This window comes from Gigantopelta aegis, chromosome 10 (genome assembly GCF_016097555.1).
Source record: "Gigantopelta aegis isolate Gae_Host chromosome 10, Gae_host_genome, whole genome shotgun sequence".
NCBI lineage: Eukaryota > Metazoa > Mollusca > Gastropoda > Neomphalida > Peltospiridae > Gigantopelta > Gigantopelta aegis.
In genome coordinates, this window is record NC_054708.1 from 65,884,527 (window position 1) to 65,898,705 (window position 14,179).

General features: G+C 37.4%; 1 protein-coding gene across 1 annotated transcript in view; it reads right to left on the minus strand.

Annotated features, from left to right (window-relative positions):
* LOC121382970 (poly [ADP-ribose] polymerase tankyrase-1-like) overlaps positions 1 to 14,179 on the minus strand; it is a 46,227-nt gene that overhangs the window by 10,928 nt on the left and 21,120 nt on the right. Inside the window, exons 13-20 of the mRNA XM_041512666.1 lie at positions 8,648 to 8,799; positions 7,890 to 7,956; positions 6,668 to 6,766; positions 6,311 to 6,404; positions 5,347 to 5,472; positions 1,794 to 1,903; positions 1,273 to 1,395; positions 368 to 433 (exon numbers count right to left, since the gene is read on the minus strand). Coding sequence (XP_041368600.1) covers positions 368 to 433; positions 1,273 to 1,395; positions 1,794 to 1,903; positions 5,347 to 5,472; positions 6,311 to 6,404; positions 6,668 to 6,766; positions 7,890 to 7,956; positions 8,648 to 8,799 — 837 coding nt within the window. The remainder of the gene's footprint in view (positions 1 to 367; positions 434 to 1,272; positions 1,396 to 1,793; positions 1,904 to 5,346; positions 5,473 to 6,310; positions 6,405 to 6,667; positions 6,767 to 7,889; positions 7,957 to 8,647; positions 8,800 to 14,179) is intronic.

The window sequence follows — 14,179 nt, forward strand, 5'->3', positions numbered from 1 at the left end:
AGGTTCCACAGATACACACAAATTTCTCTAGACAATATAATTTTCAAACTATGCATTTTAGTGTACTAGTATTCTAACACAATAATGTCATGATGCAATAAGACTTCAGTTGCTATAACCTAACATACCAGATGGAAGAAAAAGGACTGATTAACAATACCATAGCACATTTTTAGGTGTCTAACATGCGGTAATTGTTACTCTTGTCTATGGTGGGAGAAGATATAAGAAACTGAACAATTATTGTACAAATTTTAAATATTTATTTTCATAAACCTACTTTTTACATTATTTGTGCTGGGGTATTGTTACGCACTCATTCATTTACTAAAAATATATATTTATAATTTCCCATGTAACTAATTACCGTGGTGAGATCGAGAGCGGACTGTCCCTCCTGGTTCTTCATGGTGGGGTCTGCTCCATGTGCTAACTGAAACAACAAATCAAAAACAGAAATAAGACTTTTAGAGTGGTTGTGGCTAACAGTTCGTTGCTTCAGGGTAATGACAAAATGTTTTGTGAACATTCGCAGTCAGCAACATAAGGCAGATGATGTTAAGTAGTGCCACTGAAAGAAAGCAATGGACAAGAAGGAAATGTTTTATTTAACGATGCACTCAACACATTTATTTACAGTTATATGGTGTTAAACATATGGTTATGGACCACAAAGACAGAGAGAGAGGAAACTCACTGTCGCCACTTCAAGGACTACTCTTTTCGATTAGCAGCAAGAGTTCTTTTATATGCACCATCCCACAGACAGGGTAGTACATACCACGACCTTTGATATACCAGTCGTGGTGCACCGGCTGGAACGAGAAATAGCCCAATGTGCCCACCAATGGGGATCGATCCCAGACCAACCGTGCAACAAGCTAACACTTTACCACTGGCAATGGACAATGCTTTTATAAAAAAATTATCAAGAAGGTCGACCTCGGTCAACGCCATTAAAAAAAGAAAAAAGAGGGGAGTGATTAACTACTCTCCAAGTTATATTATGGGAAGCCATTTCAGATATTACCATACTGATACGATATAAACTCACACGTTAAGGGGAGCTAATAACTACTCTCTAAGAACTAGTCTCAGGGGAGTGATAGCGAACACGACTCATGTGTTTGAACAGTCTGAAGGAAGAAGTTCACGGTCATAGAGCCATAGGGGAAAATGGCATTATATTCATACCCAGTCTTCTAAGGTGATAAGTAAGACAAAGTTCGGATTTTTTGTTCAGTATAACCATCGTGATAAAAACCCACTCACCAAGAGTGAGCACAGGTGAGTTCTTCCTTTCTGTGCCGCTTCGTGTAGTGGAGTAAATCCCCATCTGTCTTGAGCATTCACACACGTGTTGAACTTTATCAGCAGTCCAGCGATGTCCACGTGCTGAATTAATTAAAATATACAATATAATACAAATAATAAGCCCGATCCACATTACTGACATCTATTAACTACTGTATTCTTGAACCTTGAATATATTGAACTTTGTTGATTGTGATGTTTAAACCAATTTAACTTTCTTAATTTATAAAAATAATACATTTTATTAACATTTTGGCTTGTTTTGGGTTTTCTTTCAAGAATACGGATCTCCCCTTTAAGGCCTCCTTTACTTCCCTTCCCATAGCAGCTGACATCTAAAACCAGCATATTATTGACTAGGAGTCATATATCTATAAAAATATGTATGACATTCTGACATTTATTCGGGGGCAAAAAACGACCCTTATCATACCTGCTACTTTAAATCTAGTTACTGCAGAATGGACAGACACACTTACCCCGTATGACGAAGCGTTGTGTAGCGGTATCAGTCCACCCTTGTCTTGTGCGTTTACGTCCGCTCCATTCTCAAGAAGAAACTCGGCCACTTCAACATTATTGTAGCCAGCTGAGAAAAAAAAAGCCAAAACTATGCTAACTATTTCCAGGCATGACAAAACATTAAAATAATGTAACAAAATTTTAATGAAAGCTTACATACACCCACTGTCAATTTGTAGTACAAAAGCATCATACAGACTTATCCAACTGACAAGTAGCATCAATTTTAATATTACTGCTGTGATTAGTAGTAAATACAAAAAAACCCCGCATTTCTGTGAAAAATTGATAAATTGCCACGAAAATCATACTTGATCTATTACAGTGCATGATAAAGCTATACACAAAATTTCAGCTCGAAAAAAAAGTCAGGAAAACTAATGTGGGTCAGGCAGACACACACAGACAGACAGACAGACAGACAAACAAGACAGACAAGACAGACAGACACACAGGCAGACACAGACTGACAGACAGACAGAAGTGTTGGACTGGTAGGGAACTAATAACTCAACTAATAATGTATCGATGAGGTACCTGATACGTCCGTCAAGAGTTTGATGGAAAACCAAAGATATTAATGAATATGTTACAGGTATGATTCAATTCTAAATAATTAAATTTCAATTACATTCATTACAACGTAACATCATCCCATTGGTCCAGACATAGCAACGGGAGTTTGTTCATTTTTTTATGAACATAAATATTACGTCGTCAGGAAACATTATATGGGCAAGATGTCTTATTGAGCATTATTGTTTATGGATGAAAAATAATTCAAAATAAAGTATGATGTTTTAGTGTTATTAATAGCCTGTTTGATTCAAATTTAATTATAAGTATTGTCTGTTATTTATTTTACATTCATCATTACATGAACAAAAAAAATCATCCGCAAACTTATGTGAGAACGGCTTCGCCAATTCACAGTTTGCAGATGATTTTTTTTTGTTCATACCTTAATGAATGTAAAAGAAATAACAGACAGTCCTTAATTATGTGAAATTTTTGCAATGGAATGAACAGTTTGTTTAGGACCAACTACTGATGATACTGTATCCATTGGAAAAGGTGATTTTCCTACGATGTTCACAAATTATTTGATTCTTTGTATCACAATGTCCTAGTAATTGTATGTGACACACCATTATCCCAAGCTGTTCCTACATGTGAGGTTTGATGGTCCTGTATGCAAGATATGATCCTGGCAAGGATTTACTGTTATGTGCAGTAGACCGTGAAAATTAGGTCACAGTGACCTAGTAATAGTATGCAACATACCACCTCTCAAATTGTTCCTACAGGTGAGGTTTCATGGTCCTGTATGGATCTGTGTGCATGATATGGTCCGAACAAGGATTTACTGTTATATGGAGTAAACCATAAAAAGTAAGTCACAGTGACCTAGTAATAGTACGCGACACACGTTTTTACACGTGAGGTTTGATTGTCCTCTATGCAAGATCACAGTGACCTAGTAATAGTACACGACACACCAACATCCCAAGTTGTTCCAACATATGAGGTTTGATGGTCCTGTATGCATCTGTCAGGGTTCGTACACCTTGGGCTGTTAAAATTTCCATAACTTTTCCAAAACTTTCCATAGCCCACAAATCCAAATTTCCAAAACCATTTCCAAGCAAACTCAATCACAACAAAGTGTTTTTTGCAGTTTTTAGACATGTTTGTCAGAGTTAAAACTTTTTCCTTGACTAAGCTGCGTGGTATACATGTAGGATTACTAGTAATAAAAAAATTAATGTAATTTATTTTGGCGTTTTAAAATGCAGTTTTATTCTTGGAGTGGACATGACACTTTCCAGGCATTTAAATCATAGATACATCAAACTCGCGGAAAACTCGTGATGATCTGCGCAAGCGCAAGCACAGATAGCCTGAGTTAATCTTTCGGGATCAGGCTAAAACGGAACCACTACCAAAATGGAACCATTTTCGTTGTCTAGGCTATAACGGCACTTCACTCGGGACGATCTACGCAAGCGCAAGCGCAAATAACTTGAGTTAATCTTTCGGGATCAGGCTAAAACGTAGCCCGAGTAATCTGACTGTAAGAGAGCTAGACGGACATTTGGACATCAATACGCTCTCATTACAGTCAGAGACCAAGCTATGTATTTTTTTGGCAATTCCCGACAACCAAAAAGTTGGCAAAGATTTCCGCTATAATACCACAACAATCCTGTTTGACGTCAAATACCTTTACATCGAGTATTTTCGAGTTAACTGATCCACATATTAATCACTAATACACATACTACAGAAATAAATCCGACAACACCCACATTCAGCTACGCTTCGTGACACTCCGTCGCAAGAATTACAAAGCTCGTTGACCTATTTCGTGACGTAGATCACATGATCGCCCACTGGGCGATTCCGCCTTGTGCAACAGTTACAGGGGCCGTCTCATACCAAGCGACGTTACAACATGGAAAAGTTGGCTAATGGTTTCCTCTCTAACACAGTGATAAAATTACCAAATATTTGACATCCAATAGCCGATGATTAATGAATCAATGTGCTCTAGTGGTGTCATTACACAAAACAAACTTTTTTTGGTGATTGTCGGGTACTTGTCGTTTTGAGACGGCCCCTGGAATGGCTGAGTGGGCAATCATATGACGCATCGTCACGATATAGGTCGGCGAACTTAGAATTCTGCTGTCCGGAGTTTGCCGAAGCTTAGCTGAATGTGAGTGCTGTTGGGTTTCTTTCTGTAGTGTGTGTATTAGTGATTAATATCTGAATTTCTTTTAATCAATCAACTCGAAAATGATCGATGTAAAGGTATTTGACATCAAACATAGGATTGTTGTGGTATTAGAGCGGAAATCTTTGCCAACTTTTTGGTTGTCGGGAATTGCCAAAAAAATACATAGCTTGGTCTCTGACTGTAATGAGAGCATATTTATGTCCAAATGTCCGTCTACCTCTCTTACAGTCAGAGTACTCGGGCTAGCTAAAACTGAACCACTACCAAAACGGAACCATTTTCGTTGGCTAGGCTATAATGGCACCTCATTATATTGGCTAAAATGGGGCGTTGGGTCGGGACTAAATATTGGTGAAACAAACCAGTCTTTCAGACAATTTTATTTGCGGCAAGGACATAATTTTCCATAACTTTTCCATAGCCAAGATAACAAAACCTGATTTTCCAAAACTTTTAAGGTCCTGGAAAACACTGTGACGAATTTCCAAGACTTTCCAAAACGCGTACGAACCCTGATCTGTATGCAAGATATGGTCTGGACAAGAAAAGTTAATAGACAGATGTACGGACGGACAACGCCATACCGTAATACGACACATCATAGACGGCCGTATATATTATATATATATATATATATATATATATATATATATATATATATATATATATATATATATATATATATATAAAAATCAATATGAATAGATGTCATAAAAATATTGTCTTTAAAGACAACCAACTCAAAATCAACAAACTCTTGAAAATATTACCAGCTAAATGTAGAGGTGTTGAGTTTCTCCCTTGGGTGTCTCGACAGTTGATATTTTCTGTGGTCGATAATTTCTGGACTCGGGCGAGGTTGCCTTTCTTGGCTGCTTCTAGCAATGCAGAATCTCCTAGTAAGATGGAACACAAAAACAGGATATGTTAACCCAGAGAACAAAACAACCAGATCCTTTTAACTAACTATCGAAGTTTTAACAAGGAAGGAAATGGTTTATTTAACGACGCACTCAACACATTTTATTTATGATTAAAACTTTAACACGGTCCAGATATGTTTAGTGGTGAAAAAGGTAAATATTGATGATTAGGCTGTTAATTGATGCAAGTAATGTCAGGGTGTATACTGCAAAAAGGTAGAAATGTGATATAAATGGTGAACATTATGGAAATTAGTCCAATTCAGATGGGTTCACCAAATACAGCAATATGAGAAATAATAATGTAAAGATCTGAAATAAATTATTAAAATTGTTCACATAAATTATAAGATTTTAGTCTCTCCAAAATATTCGAAAAGTTAAGTTTGTTTTGTTACATGACACCACTAGAGCACATTGATTAATCAATCATCGACTTCTGGTACTTGTGACATAGCCTTTTCCATCAACAACTGATCTTTAACATATATAGACAGGACAACACATACCATGGCCTTTGATTTACGAAGATAAAGTTCAAGGGCCATTTCAGTGAAAAATGGATAAATTGCCATGAAAGTCAAACTTGATCTATTACAGTGCATGATAAAGCTAAATGTGGGTCAGGCACACACACACACACACACACACACAAAAACAGACAGACAGACAGAAGGGTTGGAATGGTAGGGGATTAATAACTCAATAACGTAATTTGTGTTTTTACAATTATACCCAGTCATGAAACAACTACAATAAAATAACATCCTCATCAATATATTGTTACTGTATGGGCAGAATATAAGGTTACCTCTTAACAGATCGGCCACATCTTGGTCTCCTTCTTTCACCAGATCAATGGGGGTGTGGCCATCTCGGTTCTTCTTGTTTGGATCTGCACCATGCTGAAACCAACAATTTTGAAAAACTCAGAAGTTTCAAAGTTTTTTTTTTTTTAAACTGTTTAATCAAACTAGTGCTCATCTTCAGTTACAGTTGTAGCATGTTATGTTCATGCATTAAATTAAATTTATTTTTTCTTTAGTAATATCTTTCAAAGTAATTATTAATTAAAATACATGTTAATCCATATAAATAAATTAATGTATCAATTAAAATTTCAAATTCACCTAACATTCTTAAAAACTAAAATGAAGTACTAACTCACCTTAATAAGTAATTTACATATTTCAAATTTGCCTTTCGAAGCAGCTTCGTGAAGTGGAGTGAATTTCCACAAGTCAGCCACGTTGACACAAGCTCCATGCTAAAATAGCAAATACAATATACATTACCAAGATAGTTTGTTTTGTTTAACAACACCACTAGAGCACATTGATTAATTAGTCATCTGCTATCGAATGTCAAACATTCAGCAATTCTGATTCGTAGTCATCAGAAGAAACGAAGGAAGGAAGGAAATGTTTTATTTAACGACACACTCAACACATTTTATTTACGGTTATATGGCATCAGACATATGGTTAAGGACCACACATATATTGAGAGAGGAAACCTGCTGTCGCCACTTCATGGGCTACTCAAGGGATCTTTTATATGCACCATCCCACAGACAGGATAGTACATACCAAGGCCTTTGTTACACCAGTTGTGGAGCACTGGCTGGACTGAGAAACAGCCCAATGGGTCCACCGACGTGGATCTATCGTAGACTGACCGTGCATCAAGCAAATGCTTTACCACTGGGCCACGTCCCGTCCATCAGAAGAAACCTATTAGCATCAAGGGATCTTTTATAATTACATGCACTTTCCCAGACAGGAAAGCACATACCACTGCCTTTAACCAGTTGTACTGCACTGGTTGGAATGAGAAAAATAGCACGATAGATAGCTTTAAGGAATATATTGTAAATCAAAAGCAAAGTTAATGAGTTTTTCAACTTTAAGAGAAATATTCTAAAACTAGGAAAAAAACAAACAAAAAAAAACAACAATAAATATATTCTATATATTGCTAAGATTTAGTTTTAAAAGTTTGTTTTCTTTAACAACACCACTACAGCATATTGATTTTTTAAAATCATCGGCTACTGGATGTCAAACATTTGGTAAATTTTACACATAAACGTAGAGAGGAAACCTGCTACATTTTTCTATTAGTAGAAAGGGTTCTTTTATATGCACCATCCCACAGACAGGATAGCACAAACCATGAACTTTGATATACCAGTAATGGTGCACTGGCTGGAATGAGAAATAGCCCAATAGGCCTACCAACGAGGATCAATTATAGTTTTTATCAAAATACAAAACCACAAATAAATTCTGTTATATATTGGGTATTATTCTTAATTATAATTTTAATTAAAACAGATGTAAATGGGTAAATATATAATTTCAGAGTAGTCACAAACTATAACAACCAACCTTAATAAGCAGTTCTGTGACCTCGAAGTGTCCGTACGAGCAGGCATTGTGTAGTGGAACAAGACCTCTGTAAAAACCGTGAATGTTAGTGTCACTGAATATAAACCAGCACAACAATCAATTTGTAATGAGAAGACATCCAGTCATTCACTAACAGACATGTTTTATCTCTAACATATTAAATTATTGTTAAAATATCAATTAATTAGTGATTATGTTTATGACTAATGAATTCAATAATGATGGTAATAAATGATATTATTTTAATTTATAAAGATTCTTACATCACAGGATTGTTGTTGGTAGATACTGAGGTAAATATAAAAGTTATAGCTTGTTTTGTTTAACGACACCACTAGAGCACATGATTGATTAATTAATCATCGGCTATTAGATGTCAATGATTTAGTAATTTTGACTCGTAGTATTGAGAGGAAATCTACTATATTTTTCCATTAGTAGCAAGGGATCTTTTATAATATGCATTTTCGTATAGATGGGACAGCACATACCAGTGTGTGGGACAGGCTGGGACTGGAAAAACCCAAAGCATCTCAGGCAAGTGCTCTACTGATGAGCTAAAGTATTTTAAACATAATTTTAAGAAGAAAAAACAGTAAAGAAGAAAAAAAAAGCACTTAGTCTAGCAATATTTGGTTTGTTTTAAAAAACCCATATACTTAAATGTTTTTATTTATTAGTCTACAAGTTACTGCAATATCAAAACAATTTAAGAAAACTACAAGACTGATTCTTACCCTTTGTCTTTGGCGTGGACGTCAGCACCTTGCTGCAGTAAATATTCAACAACAGCCACTCTGTTGTAGCCTGCGGCAAAGTGCAGAGGTGTGGAATGGCGGCCATCAACGTCTCGGCAGTTTACAGCATGCGGATTCGATGAAGTCAGTTTCTGTGAACAAAAAAAAAAAAAGGTCTCAGTAATATTCCGTCAATATATGTGTGTCTAATAACATAAATTATTCCATGCTATTCTTGTTATATATTAATCAGGGCTCAAAATTAATGCTAAACATTTTTTAAACTTCTGAATTACAGAAATTTCAAAGGAAATATATTGCATCTAGCAGTCATTCAACTTGTATGAAAATGAATGAAAACTGCCCACTGAAAACCATACCATGGCCATCTCCGTGACATTTATTGCTTTTAAAACAAAGATAGTGATATTCTTACAACTCATAGTGACATACTGACAACCTAACAAAGTTCTGATATAGTGACAATCTAACAACTAATAGTGACATACTGATCATTTAACAACCGATAGTGACATACTGACCATCTAACAACCGGTAGTGACATACTGACCATCTAACAACCGATAGTGACATACTGACCATCTAACAACCGATAGTGACATACTGACCATCTAACAACCGATAGTGACATACTGACCATCTAACAACCGATAGTGACATACTGACCATCTAACAACCGATAGTGACATACTGACCATCTAACAACCGATAGTGACATACTGACCATCTAACAACTAATGGTGACATACTGACCATCTAACAACTAATGGTGACATACTGACCATCTAACAACTGATAGGGACATACTGACCATCTAACAACTGATAGGGACATACTGACCTTCAAACAACTGACAGTGACATACAAACCATCTAACAACCGATAGTGACATACTGACCATCTAACAACTAATGGTGACATACTGACCATCTAACAACTAATGGTGACATACTGACCATCTAACAACTGATAGGGACATACTGACCATCAAACAACTGACAGTGACATACTAACCATCTAACAACCGATAGTGACATACTGACCATCAAACAACTAATGGTGACATACTGACCATCTAACAACTGATAGGGACATACTGACCATCTAACAACTGATAGGGACATACTGACCATCAAACAACTGACAGTGACATACTAACCATCTAACAACCGATAGTGACATACTGACCATCAAACTGACAGTGACATACTGACCATCTAACAACCGATAGTGACATACTGATCATCAAACAACTGATAGTGACATGCTGACCATCTAACAACTCATAGTGACATACTGACCATCTAACCACTGATAGTGACATAGTGACCATCTAACAACCGATAGTGACATACTGACCATCTAACAACCGATAGTGACATGCTGACCATCTAACAACCGATAGTGACATACTGTCCATCTAACAACCGATAGTGACATACTGTCCATCTAACAACCGATAGTGACATACTGTCCATCTAACAACCGATAGTGACATACTGTCCATCTAACAACCAATAGTGACATACTGTCCATCTAACAACCGATAGTGACATACTGACCATCTAACAACCGATAGTGACATACTGACCATCTAACAACCGATAGTGACATACTGTCCATCTAACAACCGATAGTGACATACTGTCCATCTAACAACCGATAGTGACATACTAACTACTGTAGAATACTTTATTTTCGCATTTTTCGCGTGTGAATGAAATTCATGAAAATATATTCCACGCGAAAATAAAGGCAGACAATAATAAAAAAATTATGTAGTCTCGTTCAACTATACCACATTAGTTTCCGATGTACGAGGCTAGTAATAGCAAAGCGGTGCTCCCTCCTGTCACGGAACAAACCACAAAACACAAAAGCTGTTTAAAATTTTAAATCAAGAACACGATGATAAGTACATACATGATAATAAAACAATACTAACACTAAAAAGCTGTATGCTGTTTTCCTTCGCATGTGCTAGCGATCAGTTCATCGGACGGAGTCTACACGTGTTAAACGACGGAAGTAAACATGCATTATTACAGTATATTAAAAATGTGGAAGTGAAAAAATCCGGACTGGGCTATGTTCAGATGTTTCACAATTTTATTTTTATTTTTCGCAAAGGCCTGCGAGTCTGAAACCTGTTCGTATTAAATCTGTTTTTCCTTTCATAGCATCATGTGCGCGAATAAGCCACTGGGCATGAATGGGTTTAATCGTACTCAGACGTAAATCAACTTGCACTTTGTTCACAGAGGATTCTGAACCGTTATCCTCCTGCTCTTCCATCTGGGACACTATTTCAGCAGAAAACCACTCCTGGAAACACCTTTTTAGTTCCATCTTATAGTTTTTATTGAACGTTAAGTCCAGCGGCTGTAGCTGATCGGTGCACACAGCAGGAACGAAGACCACCTGAATGTGAGCTTTTTTCAGTTTGTCTAGCAATGTTTTACACTGGTGTGCCTTGTACATGTCAAAGATAGCAATACATCGTTGATCATCTGCCATCTTGAGATTTGTTCTCATTTTATCCATTAAGGAACTACAATTTCCTCAGAGAATTCTAACATTGAATTTTCATTACTCCAGTGTGACCCTGTGTGTGTAACATTCCATTCTTCCGGGAATTCCACAAGCGGGTGACACTTGTCAGTTTTACCACCGTATATCACCTGTGGTGGGAGAAGTTCTCCAGCCATCGAGACAGCCAACAGGACTGTAATCTGGCGCTTGTCATCTTTGCCGCTGATGGTCACTTGTTTGGCACCTTTTCCTTAAAATGTCCAATTGCCCCCAGGTACAAGGTTGACACTGGTCTGATCCCAGTTGATGATGAGTTCATCAGGGATGGTATTTTCACTCTTAGCCTTTTTCACACGTTCGATAAATTGTGATTTTAACGTTTCAAAATCACCGGGCACTTTTTTTTACTCCTTTCGTCCCTTTCCATTTGACATAGCCCATCCTGGATAAAAATGATTTCGACGAAGTGTTTGTGATTTGTAGTGGCCCACCAAACTCGCGCAACTTTGATTGTTCAAGTTTCTTCACAATGCTGATCGCGGCACCGGTCACGGTGGCAGTGGTGATAACACCCCCATGAATCCTCATGCTTTTGACCCATTCTTTCACCAAGTCATAGTACTTGCAAAGCATAAGGGGCTGTCCACGTTGACCTTTCGGCAATGACTTTAATGAACTGCCATCACTGGTGAACCTATGATGCCTTTAAACTTCTAACAGTGTTTTCATTAAGTTTTTTACCCAGATCAACAGTAAATTTGTGAGCCTCTCTTGTTGCTCCATGATTGATTGCATAACGGGCAATCTTAGCACGAGTGTCTTCGTCATATAGACCATAATCACCGCGCTTATGTTTTCTTGGGTTCACTTTACTAGTCTCTGTCTGTTTGGTGGCGTTGTTGGCAGCTTTAAAAGACATCACTTGTTCTGCAGACAAACATTCTTTAGGATTTGGTAAACCCAATAATTTTGGTTTCTGAACTGTGTTAAGCCACTTTAACAACGACATTTTAGAACTTTATCAATACAGATACAATTTCGAAATGAATGTACAGACCTTGTACCATACTCATAGTACACGTCGCTATTTTACTCTAAAGGTTTTGCCTGTTAGCCAATCACAAACCGTTTTGAACTAGTATTTTGATGGCAATAAATAGTTTCAATCAAACTTAAGTTACTGAGTACTAGTAGCTTGTGCCTTCAAATTTCGTTCCGTTTGTTTTCGGTTTTTGTTTTTATAACAATTATAAGGATTAAGAAAAACTGCACGCGGTAAGCACCTTCTGTAAGCTTATTAACTTGTAAACAATAAAGTCTTGATTGGTTAAAGTAGGAAAACTATTGTTTTATGGTTTCAGTTTAATTACAGCAGATCGCTACTGTGTATAGCACTCGTGTGTACATGTAGGATTAGTTCTACAGATTAGTGTAACAACCGGCAAAACTAAGTTCCGTTTTTAAAACAAAATTATTGACATCTATACTTCGTTGTTTTTTTTATTGATGGCGGTTGGGGGATTCGCGAAAATAAATGTTCGCGAATTGACCCATTTTCATTAAATCGCGAAAATTTGATCCCGCGAAAATAAAGTATTCTACAGTATCTAACAACTCATAGTGACATACATGTACACAATTATAATATACAATCTCACCATGACCAGCTCCATGTCCCCAGCTTTAGCTGCCTCTAACAACTGATAGTGATATACATGTAGTCGTGTATGGTATACAATCTCACCATGACCAGCTCCATGTCCCCAGCTTTAGCTGCCTCTAACAACTGATAGTGATATACATGTAGTCGTGTATGGTATACAATCTCACCTTGACCAGCTCCATGTCCCCAGCTTTAGCTGCCTCTAACAACTGATAGTGATATACATGTAGTCGTGTATGGTATACAATCTCACCTTGACCAGCTCCATGTCCCCAGCTTTAGCTTCCTCTAACAACTGATAGTGATATACATGTAGTCGTGTATGGTATACAATCTCACCTTGACCAGCTCCATGTCCCCAGCTTTAGCTTCCTCTAACAACTGATAGTGATATACATGTAGTCGTGTATGGTATACAATCTCACCATGACCAGCTCCATGTCCCCAGCTTTAGCTTCCTCTAACAACTGATAGTGATATACATGTAGTCGTGTATGGTATACAATCTCACCATGACCAGCTCCATGTCCCCAACTTTAGCTTCCTCTAACAACTGATAGTGATATACATGTAGTCGTGTATGGTATACAATCTCACCATGACCAGCTCCATGTCCCTAACTTTAGCTGCCTCTAACAACTGATAGTGATATACATGTAGTCGTGTATGGTATACAATCTCACCATGACCAGCTCCATGTCCCCAACTTTAGCTTCCTCTAACAACTGATAGTGATATACATGTAGTCGTGTATGGTATACAATCTCACCTTGACCAGCTCCATGTCCCCAGCTTTAGCTTCCTCTAACAACTGATAGTGATATACATGTAGTCGTGTATGGTATACAATCTCACCATGACCAGCTCCATGTCCCCAGCTTTAGCTTCCTCTAACAACTGATAGTGATATACATGTAGTCGTGTATGGTATACAATCTCACCATGACCAGCTCCATGTCCCCAACTTTAGCTTCCTCTAACAACTGATAGTGATATACATGTAGTCGTGTATGGTATACAATCTCACCATGACCAGCTCCATGTCCCTAACTTTAGCTGCCTCTAACAACTGATAGTGATATACATGTAGTCGTGTATGGTATACAATCTCACCATGACCAGCTCCATGTCCCCAACTTTAGCTGCCTCTAACAACTGATAGTGATATACATGTAGTCTCACCATGACCAGCTCCATGTCCCCAACTTTAGCTTCCTCTAACAACTGATAGTGATATACATGTAGTCGTGTATGGTATACAATCTCACCTTGACCAGCTCCATGTCCCCAGCTTTAGCTGCCTCTAACAACTTGTA